The 10,745-nt window shown below is 33.2% G+C and overlaps 1 protein-coding gene across 1 annotated transcript in view; it reads right to left on the reverse strand.

Annotated features, from left to right (window-relative positions):
* The window catches only part of LOC114332247 (uncharacterized), a 42,288-nt gene that overhangs the window by 23,660 nt on the left and 7,883 nt on the right, over positions 1 to 10,745 (reverse strand). The window contains exons 7-10 of the mRNA XM_050661181.1: positions 9,731 to 10,128; positions 7,287 to 7,619; positions 6,701 to 7,110; positions 6,325 to 6,596 (exon numbers count right to left, since the gene is read on the reverse strand). Coding sequence (XP_050517138.1) covers positions 6,325 to 6,596; positions 6,701 to 7,110; positions 7,287 to 7,619; positions 9,731 to 10,128 — 1,413 coding nt within the window. The remainder of the gene's footprint in view (positions 1 to 6,324; positions 6,597 to 6,700; positions 7,111 to 7,286; positions 7,620 to 9,730; positions 10,129 to 10,745) is intronic.

A 10,745-nucleotide genomic window follows, 5' to 3' on the forward strand; every position in this document is an offset into this window, starting at 1 on the left:
TTGTCCTATAGGTTATATATTTGTCTAAAGTTTAACCACGGATGTAAACAGAATATAACGTTACTCAGAATGCGGTAGTCCACGGATGTAAACAGAATATAACGTTACTCAGAATGAGGTAGTCAACTGTGCAGAAAAGAACTTTGCGGCACAGAAACGTCACTTTGCGGCACAGAAACGTCACTTTTCTGCACACTAATGTCAAATATCTTATACTGTGAGAAAATATCAAGTTTGCTAACATAAAGCCGTGCAGAAAAGTGCACTTTGAATAGTGGTTGTAGAAAAATTATTTTTTTTATACGTAGGTACGGTAAATTTTTGTAGTTAGATACCTAGTGTCATGTGTACTGTGTGTGTTGAGTAAGTGTCTTGTTACTTTTGCAAAGGCAACGTCATTGTCTTTGCAAAGAGACGCTAATTGTCTCCGAACGTCTGCGGTCCCTCCGGTGAGTACCGATCCCACAAGGACAGAAACTATTTTCATTTATTAATTTATAATAAACGAAAAATTTCTGACACTGGTGAGATTCGAACTCACAACCATTCGGACCTTTCGAGCCAAAGGTAGGCGCTCTTACCACTGAGCCACAGAGAGGGTCATCAAAAATTATTGTTATGTGTGCAAATGTTAATATTTTACCAATTTAGATTAAATAATGGTATTAATTAAAATTAAGTCATATTTTAATTTATTTTACTTTGAGCATCGCAATTCACATAATTTCAGAATTCAAATTCAAAATTTTATCAGATAAAACATTTTGCCGATAATTCAAAGTGTACCACTAATTTTGTTTTTCATCCTCTTTTCAAATGCAAAATCCATTTAAAAAAAATTAATATACGAGGTGTTTTTTTGGGTCGGAACATTTACACAACATTTTTTTAATCCGGACCTGGATTTTTTATAATTATAAATAAATTAATTGACTGGTCACCTAAAAGAATATTCGCGTGTTAAAAATAAAATCAATATACAGTGTGGTTGACAAGTTGTAAGCTGTATTTCAATTTTTTTCTACTTAGAGCTCTCGCATTTCACTTAATTTCAGAATTCAAATTCAAAATTTCACCAGAAAAATCATTTTGCCGAAAATTCAAAGTATACCACTGAATTTAGTTTTTTATCCTCTTTTCAACTGAAAAATCCATTTTAAAAAAATTTAATGTACAGGGTGTTGTTTTGGGGTCGGAATATTTTTCCAATATTTTTTAATCCGGACCTGGCTTTTTTACAATTGTAAATAAATTAATTTATTGTACGCCTTAAATGATATTTGCGTGCCAAATAAAAAATAAATATACAGTGTGGTTAAAAAGTTATGAACCAATTAAGAAAATGGCAAAATAGATAAAACACCCAGTATCTTTGTTATTAATGGAGTAAGACCCATTAAGTATGGTATTTTTGACACCGCCCAAGTGTCCTCTTTCTACAGTTAACGTATGTTACTTTCCCAATGAAACACCCTGTATAGAGCACAGTTCTTTATTAAATCTTGCCCAAGTACTTTTGCTCTCATAGCATTTTCAGGGCATTTAAAATAAGCCAAAAAATGCTATTGTAGTGATAGAATAGGAGGCAATTCAGCAGATCAGAAATAAACTCTATACATTCAGCTGATGCAAGAAAACCTTTTTTTCTATGGATGCTATACAATATGCAACTTCTGTTACTACTTACATACATTCAAAACGAACAATTTCTCAGGCAGTGAGAAAAGTCGGCCATTGCAGTGAGAAATATTTTTTCTCCCGGGTTCTCCTACGGTCTTTCATACTATGATCGCGGTTTCCATGGTAACATGCACAATACAAACACAATTAATGTTGTCAAATAAATGTGTTAAAGGAAAACCTGCCAGGAATTACCTTTCAAAACTGTTCAAAAAGCTGTTAATTAGAAAATAAAAAAAACAAGGTAAATAAATTTTAAGAATATTAAATACCTACATGTATATGTATTTTATTTCAATGTATGCATATAATATACCTAAAAGCACCTAAATTATTTAATTTTGACTCTTATATTTAACTCTTGACAAAACCGCATCCATAGAAAAAGTACAGTTAGTCCAGAAAGCCACTGCGCATCCGCTAGGAAAAATATTCTAATTCTGATTTGTTGCACAATCTTACTCAAAAAGGACCCTTTTTAACAAATTTGCATATTGCCAGGACCAAAAGGTGGTCAAAAAATTTTTAAACGTTGTTTTTTTTTGTTTTTTTCCTAAAATTATTTTTTTTGCATGGAACAAATTTTTTTTAGGTTTTTTGGATCATTCCAAACAGAAAAGGTCTTTAGTGACTTTTCTCTAAACTTGATAGTTTTTGACATATAAGCGATTAAAAATTGAAAAATTGCGAAATCGGCCATTTTTAACCCTCGAAAACTATGCTAAAAACTGAAAATTTGAATGTTGCCAAGATAGGTAGATATTCTTTAAACATCGATTGATAAAATCCCGAAGAGTTTTTTGCAATACAATATCAAAAACCCCTTTGTTTTTTAATTGCCAATAAAGCGTGCGCGACACTATTTTCCACCGTTGCATGTGTATGCAAATGGTGCAAATGAAAGGAATAAATTCGTTATTTCGCAAACCGGCGACTTTAAGGAAAAATCCCGAAACAGGTCGATTTTTATTTTTAAGTTATGATATTGTGACATATATGGTATACTAGTCACGTCATCCATCTGGGCGTGATGACGTAATCGATGATTTTTTTAAATGAGAATAGGGGTCGTGTGCTAGCTCATTTGAAAGGTTCTTCAATTCTCTATTCAGTAATATAAAAATTTACATAATTGTTTATACAGGGTGTCCAATAATTTAATTTTTTTTTTTAATTTGCCAAATGATTTAATTTAATAAAAATTTTTTGGACACCCTGTATAAATAATTATGTACATGTTTATATTACTGAATATAGAATTGAAGAACCTTTCAAATCACGCCCAGATGGATGACGTCACTAGTATACTATATATGCCACAATATCATAACTTAAAAATAAAAACCGACCTGTTTTGGGATTTTTCTTTAAAGTCACCGGTTTACGAAATAAGGAATTTATTCCTTTCATTTGCACCATACTGTATACACATGCAACGGTGGGAAATAGTGTCGCGCATGCTTGATTGGCAATTAAAAAACAAAGGGGTTTTTGATATTGTATTGCAAAAAACTCTTCGGGATTTCATTAATCGATGTTTAAAGAATATCTACCTACCTTGGCAACATTCAAATTTTCAGTTTTTCACATAGTTTTTGAGGGTTAAAAATGGCAGATTTCGCAATTTTTCAATTTTTAATCGCTTATATGTCAAAAAATATCAACTTTAGAGAAAAGTCACTAAAGACCTTTTCTGTTTGGAATGATCCAAAAAACCTAAAAAAATTTTGTCCCATGCAAAAGAAATAATTTTAGGAAAAAAACAAAAAAAAAACGTTTAAAAAATTTTTGACCAACTTTTGGTCCTGGCAACATGCAAATTTGTTAAAAGGGGTCCTTTTTGAGTAAGATGTGCAAAAAATCCGAATTAGAATATTTTTCCTAGCGGATGCGCAGTGGCTTTCTGGACTAAGTGTATAACACATGAGAAAATGACGTATTTCTCCCTCGCTTGATTTGCGGTCCTCGCCTCGTGCCTCTGCTCGTGCCAACAAACTTCTGCGCTTGTGAGAAATATGTCTTTTTTCTCACTTGTTGTACAATATACTATTCGGCCTTACAATCTCATGAATTTACTGGCTCTAAATAAAATATCAATCTTTAATATTCTTTTAGGTTTTCTCAAGTCTTGTAAATTGAAACTTAAGATTAGGATTAGCTTTGAGTAAACTTTGTTTTTCTCCTGGTTATAATATCCGTTGCCTCCGTGGTCTACCTATTCTGTGGTTAGCCACCCTGATCGATCCCTAGGTGTGAAAAGTGTTTTTCCTTTTCCCATCATTGCTCGCATTTTTTGGGTTGGTCATAATTTCGGTGCTTTTTAGGATTAGACAGTTTTTAGTTTAGGATATGGTGCTGGCTAAATGGGCATAGCTCCCAAGTGCCAAAAAAAATCCAGCAGATCCAGGAATTTTGTAAACATTCACATACAGTTATACAAACAACAGACACTAGACAAAATAACAAACAGTTTAATATAATGATTCTGTAGGCTACATTATGGGCAATAGCAGGAGACAGAATGGTTCCTGTAAATTTGAATTTAACGGAAATGTTCAAAGTGATATCGGACAAAAATGACAACTGAGATGACTTTCTCTAAAATTACGGATAGTCACGACAAAAGTGAACTGCACATTCAAATACTCTATGGCCTATGGAAAACTGAACATTGACCACAAGTACAATTGACCAGTAGTATTTATAGGAGAAGCAAGGAAATGAAATATGAAATTATGAAGATATATTATCAAAAATGAATAACCATTTTCAATTTCGTTGCAACACGAAACTACAGCCGCATCATATTCTAGTTCAATCAGAGAGTGCAGCAAGCACCTCTATCGATTTCGAAACTTATTAGTCTCTCATCAGGAGGCACATATGCTGCTCTCTCTGACCCAACTAGGATAAACCCGACCGACGTGCAGTTACGGATTGCAACGAAAGAAATAGGGAGTTTTTGTGCACACAAATACGTAAACGTAACGCATCTTTTTGACATATACGCTTGCGCATTAATGGTTGAACTCCCGTATCGCGATACGTATTACCTAAGGTTACGGGTTGGTACGTTAGGTTCATACGCATCCCTATCGAGCCGAAAGTCACCGAATGCACACGAGGATCTTGCCCGATTACCTACCAAATGAACATTTCATCAGCGTACTACCCGTTTATAAACATTTTAAGGTTATATTGGTTATTGGTTTACTCTATTTGAGTAAAATTATTCTGTGTTTGTAATTGGAAATTGGAACTTCATAATAGATTTAAAATTTTATTGTTTTTAAGTTGTCTATTAATAAAGCAAAATAAACAACTCTTGTATTAATTTAAGAAATACAGTGATCACCACAATTAATAACTAGATAAACAAATGACCTAGTTTCAGTAAACTTTTCAAATAAATATTACCACACTATTTACATTATACCTACTGGAATTCTGATGTAGGTATACAATAATTTACAACTAAAAAGTAGGTATAAACAAAAATAAAAAAATTTTATCCTAAGGAAAAATAATATTTTTATATTTAAATAGAAGCAATTAAAACCATACAATTTCATCATTCATTTATCTTTTTTTACATTTGTATATTAATTGTATATTGTGTGAACATTGTTTTATTTTTTTAAATGTCAACGGAATTTAAAAATGACTTTACGATTTGCTTTACGTTACGTTAAGGCAGTTACAAAAACTACCTATTTTAACATTCAACCTCTACGACACGTTAGTTGCTTTACGTATACGGAGATGCGTACGTTACGTAGCAACAAAAACTCCCTATTGGCAGGGATGCCCTAGCGGTAACTGCTAGTAGGTTTGTCCTGGTTGGGTCAGAGAGATCAGCATATGTGCCTCCTGATGAGAGACTAATAAGTTTCGAAATCGATAGAGGTGCTTGCTGCACTCTCTGATTGAACTAGAATATGATGCGGCTGTAGTTTCGTGTTGCAACGAAATTGAAAATGGTTATTCATTTTTTTTATTTACATGTTTACTCTGATTGGAGTACGAAGGGAACCATTCTCGTTGGAAGTTTACCGCGCTGAGCAGATGGGACGTGAATTATAAATTGTAAAATTCCCTCATCTTCTTTAGTCTCAGCATCCGTTTTGGCTTGCAAATTTTAGAAGCCTCGGAGGTGTAACCAGAGAAGGTTCCCATTATTTTCAATCTGGTGGGATGTAGAGTAATATTTTTAATATTATTTTATGTACTATTAGATTGAAAATTTAGTCGTCTAAAGATATTTTAATTTGTGGATGTAGACTGCGTAATCCAGCTCCCACACTCAAACCTGTCAACAATAAACTGAAGTATTAGTTTGGCGACAAATATAGTGGACACAGACTGGGAAACTTAACAGACTCTCAAGGAAAGCCAATAGTTGATATTGAAGAAATAAAAAAACATAGATATACTATGTGACAACATTTGAAGACAATACCGTCCCAGCTTGCATAGAAGTTCTGAATTTAGTAGGGGCTCTTCTGTAGAAATATTCTATAAATGTGTAGGATGGATGTTAATAAGGTCTTACCAAAATAAGCACCCGTGGACCAACTGAAGATATGATAAACTTTCAAAATTTGACAATATAAGTTATAGAGGCAAAAATAACATCGTACCTACCTGTTTTCTCAGTGTAAGAGGTATTTGGTTCCTCTTTAAGAATTTTAACATCTCAAGTGAATTTTGTCGAAATTCGAATGATTCTTCAGCTTCAGCCAGCATTATTGAACATACTGTCACAGTCAGCAACGCAAAAATAAAATATCCCAGTATAATTATTAATACTGTTGCAATTTTTGTAGCAGTTGTTGTTGCGGTGATGTCACCAATACCAGTATTGGTTAGTAAGCTTAAGGTGGCATACATACCTGCCGTATAGATTTCATTCATATCTACAATGCAAAAAAAAATGCATAAAATTTCAAAATATGATGAATATGTATCCAAAGATTTTATGCATCAGAAGGTATTTGAATAAGATTTAATAAAAGCATACCTGGAAATTTTGGCATCCAAGTGTCTTGAAAAAATTCATCTTTACAACGTATCACATTAATTCTGCTTCCAGTCTCATCATTAACTGACAAATTTTTGGTAAAATTACTTACTGTAGCAAATTGGCAAAAACAGTTAACCGCAAGACTAGTCAAAATGTTTGCAACAATAATAATAAACAAAAGACTCTTCAAAATCCTTATAGATACAAACGACTCAAAGGTGCGGTTTTGAAAATAGGAAAGACATTTGTATACTTTGATAAACTGGACAAGTTTCAGTAGATTCCAGAAGCAGTGGGTGGAATGGAAAAATATTTTGTCAACGTCTTCATCTCCAGCGTGAAACATGAAAAACGACCACGAAATTGCTGCGATAAAGTCGAGTAAAAATCCATGAGTGAAATAGTGCCTAAAACAGAATTAGAATATGAAAATGAAAGACAGCTTATACAGTGCACTATAATAAGTGTTACAGCCGCAGTCTTGGACCGCGTTTTCCGCGTGCTACTGTTGCCTCTTAGTCAACTTTTTTTTGGTACGCGGGATCCAGGTTTAGTAGTAATCAACATTATATTTTATACTTACCATGCTGTATATACAGGATGTACTCTCAACATTCCTTTACCATCATAATATCCGATGTGAAGACCTAAATACATATCCAGGTACAACGACAGCTGACAAGTGAAATCAAGCCAGCTCATCTCGCTAGCAAACGGGGGCAGCATGATTAATAATATTAACACTATTCCTTGGATCGTGATTAAGAAAGCTCTTAAGACGCACCATACTCTTATAAATAGTCCTTCCGGGTGTATTGCAGCTGGCAAAAAGAGGAAACTGATAAACCAGAGAGGCCCCAGTTTAGTCTTGTAGAGTTTGAAATAGTCTAGTTTGTTTATGTTAACAAAGGCTTCTCTAAAAATAGATTACAATTTGTTAAGTTAATTATAACATAATATACTGCATAAGTATAGTGATTAATGAGGCAATTGATTACAAAGTCGCCAGAATTTCAGGTACCTATGATAATATGCTTTGTTGACTACAAAAAGGCATTCGAGTGTGTTAGTCTGATAAACCTTTGGTCCATTTTAATAGATATGGGTGCACCGATACACCTTATGAGATTTATTAAAAATCTGTGCCAGTCCAAAATGACAATAGTACGACCAGAATTTTAGATCAGAATTTTTTAAGCCAATTTAGAGTAGAGGGTGGGGTTAGACAAGGATGCATTTTGTTAACTGACTTATGCAATATTTATGGTAAACATATCATGAATATGGCTTTAGAAGAATGGGCCGATGGAATAATGGTGAATGAACACGTAGCAAGAAATACTAGATCTCCTACGAAGAGTTGAGTTGAAAAGAATTAAAGTTGGTCTAAAAATTTATAAAGTCAATAAGAAAATAATGGTGATAGACAGATTCAACACTATCCAGCTGAGTAACCACTTACAGGAAGACCAGATAGTAGCCATCTTCAACTATTTCAGATATACTAGCTTGCATTTCGATGACGTCACAACCGCCATCTTGAAAAGTGGACTAGACCCGGCCTATACGCTCCGAGCTTCGCTGGTATCGCCACCTACCTACAGGATTACTAGTATAACTTTTACCGGAAATTTTCTGGATAAAAAAAGTGTTGCCTATACTCTGTGAGTTTCGCTAGTATGGCTGCTATCGCCATCTAACGGTTGACTAGTGTTCCTATTTCGGCCGGAATTTTAAAGAGGACAGTAGAAAAGCAAATAATAGTTGTTTCAAACTTATTATTTAATTCTTATCGTGTAATATTTACAACGTAAAGAAGTAATTGTATCGTAATCGATAATTAATATCAGTAAGTACAGAATTTATTATTCATTATGATTATTTTTAAGATTTTGCTTATCGTTTTGACGTTTATGTTGACAACTAATATTAGAAAAAATTTATTCTGCAAAAAAGTATAATAATTTAATATTATAGTATAATACTTCTTAAATATTAACTTATGAATGACAGTTAACGGCATCCTACGTTTGCTGTGATTGGTCGTTATCTTCACGCATTCAAATTTTGTTTCAGGATTGGATTGTAAAATTGAAACCTTCAAAATTCGAGAGTGTGCTAACTGACCCTTTAGCTCAAATTTTTCTACCGTTTTAAAATTAAAATTGTGTTTACTTACTTTTTTCTAATTGCATCAATCCATTTTTGTCGTTGAATCACCTTATGTTTAGCGACAGGAAAGTTGTAGAATACACAGTTACTATTGTGACCAGTATTTCGACACTCTTTGATACAACAACTTTCGTGAGACATTTAAAAGCTATAATATGCAACTCTTAATGCAGAACGTCAAAAAGCCAATTTCCATTAAAGGTTTACAAACTTGTCACTACTGGCGCTCGCGAATTTTTAATTATCCCCTCTACCTACGAGCTCACAGCGTATACGCTGTGAGCTCGTACGTAGAGGGGATATTTATAAATTCGCGAGCGCCAGTAGTGACAAGTCTGTAAACGTTTACCGGAAATTTGACATAAATGTCAAAGTGATTAATTTAAAATTAAAATTAAAAACATTAATTATAAAAAATATTAGTTGGTCAAGGCTGAGGTATATATTTTCACCTTAAATATACTTACGTTTTAAATACTGAATTTACGTTTTTTTAATGTTCCATAAAATATAATTATAAATTAATCTATTAATCGTAGCGCCATCTACACGATAATTGTGAAAGTATCCGAAGTAAGAAATTAATATTTCATCAATAGAACGTCACAATGATTAGCAAAATCTTAAAAAAATCTATTACAATTTAATTACCTTTTAGCGTTGTAAATATTAAGCGATAACAATTAAATAATAAATTTAAAAATTACCGGTGAAAGTTGAATAGTAATCCGCTAGGAGCGACACCAGCGAAGCTCAGAGCGTATAACTATCTATTTCGAGGTTATAAAATAAGGATATTACATTTTCTTATAATTTTTAAAAGTGACAAAAAGTAAAAAATATATTTTAACATACTCGTCCTGTGTTATAACTTGGCTAATAAATGGCAATTCACTTTCAACCCCTTCAAATTTTCGAATTTCCTCCACGAGCTCCTCGCGATATTTTGTTCTCTCCAGAAAATCCAGTTCTTTGGGAAACAATTTAAAAATTTTCTCCATTACGGGATATTCTAAGCAAATCAATCTGCAGTCTGTAGTAGACATAACTGTGTATTTCTTAGGAATGCAGTAGAGGGCCTCTAAGTAACCTAAATATGATCCTGGACCAACGGATTTTTCCGGATTGTTCTCTGAGTTGTATAGTTTACAGAAACCTTCACTTATTATGTACATGATTCTAGTAGGATCACCTCGGATGTATAGAGTTTCGTTTTTTGGTAATAACCACATCTTGGCATCTTTTTCTATCAGCTGTAAAGAAAGGTTAAAGATAAAATAAAAATTTTATTTTTAATTCAGTTGCAATGCGAAGGCAAAACAATCTTACTCTTCAATTAGAATACGGATTCCAGTCCCTTGAATCGCGATTTTCGGCTCTTATTGGAGCCTCATCGGAAAGAACGTAGGCTTGTTCTCCATAAATTATTATTTATTGGTCTTATTATTAATTGTTATTATTTTTATATTGGTCTTTACTCCTTCGAGTTACTAGGCCCATTTTCTGTTGGAATTTACCAGCTGAACAGACGTTGTCGTGAATTGTAAGTTTTTTGAATTCCCTCTTGTCTTCTTCGCTTCAGCATCCATTTGGCTTGCAAATTTTAGAAGCCTTGGAGGTGTTACCAAGAAAATGGACCAATAAGTTTTCGATTTAAAAATCTTTTAGTAATATTTTAATATTTTCTAAATATTATTAATAATGCTATTAGGATCGAAAACTTCATCTTTTAAAGGTTAAAGAATTAAAATTATTATACAAAAAATTAACTGTTTTTCCAGATTTAGCCATATGCCTCGCGCTCCCTCTAAGAGTAAAATTGACTCATCCCAGATACCTACGGTATCAAAAGGATTGAGCTCTGGTGGGA

Source organism: Diabrotica virgifera, chromosome 9 (assembly GCF_917563875.1).
Source record: "Diabrotica virgifera virgifera chromosome 9, PGI_DIABVI_V3a".
Classification (NCBI taxonomy): domain Eukaryota; kingdom Metazoa; phylum Arthropoda; class Insecta; order Coleoptera; family Chrysomelidae; genus Diabrotica; species Diabrotica virgifera.